At 64.9% G+C, this 1295-nt stretch overlaps 1 protein-coding gene across 1 annotated transcript in view; it reads right to left on the reverse strand.

The window, feature by feature from the left end:
* Positions 1–1295, reverse strand: part of CNTN5 (contactin 5) — a 213364-nt gene that overhangs the window by 2864 nt on the left and 209205 nt on the right. The window contains exon 17 of the mRNA XM_004689429.2: positions 1132–1295. This exon is cut by the window's right edge and continues 3 nt beyond it. Coding sequence (XP_004689486.1) covers positions 1132–1295 — 164 coding nt within the window. The remainder of the gene's footprint in view (positions 1–1131) is intronic.

The following is a 1295-nucleotide window of genomic DNA, read 5'->3' on the forward strand; positions in this document are numbered from 1 at the left end:
TTTTTTTAATGGGTTTTCTCTCGCTGTGCAGTAAGGGCGGCTGTGGGAAGGCCCCGGCTGGAGACAGGCTGCCTGGATTTAACTGCGGTAACACGCTCTGTCACGGTGTGATCTTAGGCCACGCAGCGCATTTTCCGTGTGAAACAGGAATAGTGGCAGCACACCCCGTGGTTGCTGCTGAGGTCACGCAAGGCGACATGCAGGCGCGCTCACAGTCGAGCCTGACCCACGGTGAGGACACCGTGCAAGCTCGAGTCACTAACACCGCTAACAGCGACGGCGTCCGAGGGAAGCCTGTGATTAATGTCATCGCTGACTACGGCTCACAGCACCCAGGGCAGGCTCAGGGTCACTGAGCATCTTAAGCATCCTCAAGAAAAGACAGGGCAGACGGGCCTGGAGGCGGAGGCCGCTCGCACGGGGCCGGAGAAGCGGAAATGTCGCGCCGCTGCGCAGCCACGCCGCAGCGGGTGAGCGTGTGATTACGTGGCCTCGCGCCAGAGGGGCCGCAGCGAGGCGGGTGTGGGAAAGCAGGACACGGTGACTCTACAGACAGGACTTACTGCGAAGTCAATGGAAATGATAAAAGTTTAATTATAAAAAGCGTGTTCTCTAGGGCCTCCCTGGGGGTGCCGGGGTTCAGTCTCAGCCCCGAAGCTGTCGCAGCTGCCGCGGCAGGAGTCCGGGCCCCGGCCTGGAGCGACCCCCGGGCGCAGCAGACCCCGCCTGTGTCCCCGCTGCCCCTCAGCAGTGGGAGTCCTGCTCCGCCCCGCTCCGCCTCTGGTGAACCCTGTCCCCTGCCCCTCCGGCGGCACCCCAGCTCCGGGGCATACATAAATAAAAACAGAGCTTAAAGAGTGGGAGCGCACCCTTGCAGCCTCCCCGCCCCTCGCCCCGGACGACCTAAGGACAGCGGCGGCCGAGGGGCAGGCGGGTGAAGCCAGGTGACCAGCTGGACGCGCTTGGGCCCAGCCCGCGCAGGAGAATGTCAAATGAGGACGCTGAGGGCAGACGGCCACGCGTCGTGCCCAGCGGAGCAGGACCTGGACATCGGCCTGCGGAAAGGCCCCTCCGGGGCTCCGGACCGCGGCTTGTGGGGTCACCGGCAAGCGCGGACGACCTGGCGCTCACCTGCGTAAGAGGGCACCCTGATCTGGGCACTCGCCGGGCCGTCCCCGCCTCCACTGTACGCCCGGACTTCGATGATGTAGACGCCGGCCTCGGGGAGCAGCACCAGCGCCCGGGGCTTCTGCGTCTGGATGACCTGGCTGCTGCTGTGGCCCTCTTGCCTGTAA

Source organism: Condylura cristata, unplaced genomic scaffold (assembly GCF_000260355.1).
Source record: "Condylura cristata isolate star-nosed mole 26May11 unplaced genomic scaffold, ConCri1.0 scaffold00025, whole genome shotgun sequence".
NCBI classification, from domain to species: domain Eukaryota; kingdom Metazoa; phylum Chordata; class Mammalia; order Eulipotyphla; family Talpidae; genus Condylura; species Condylura cristata.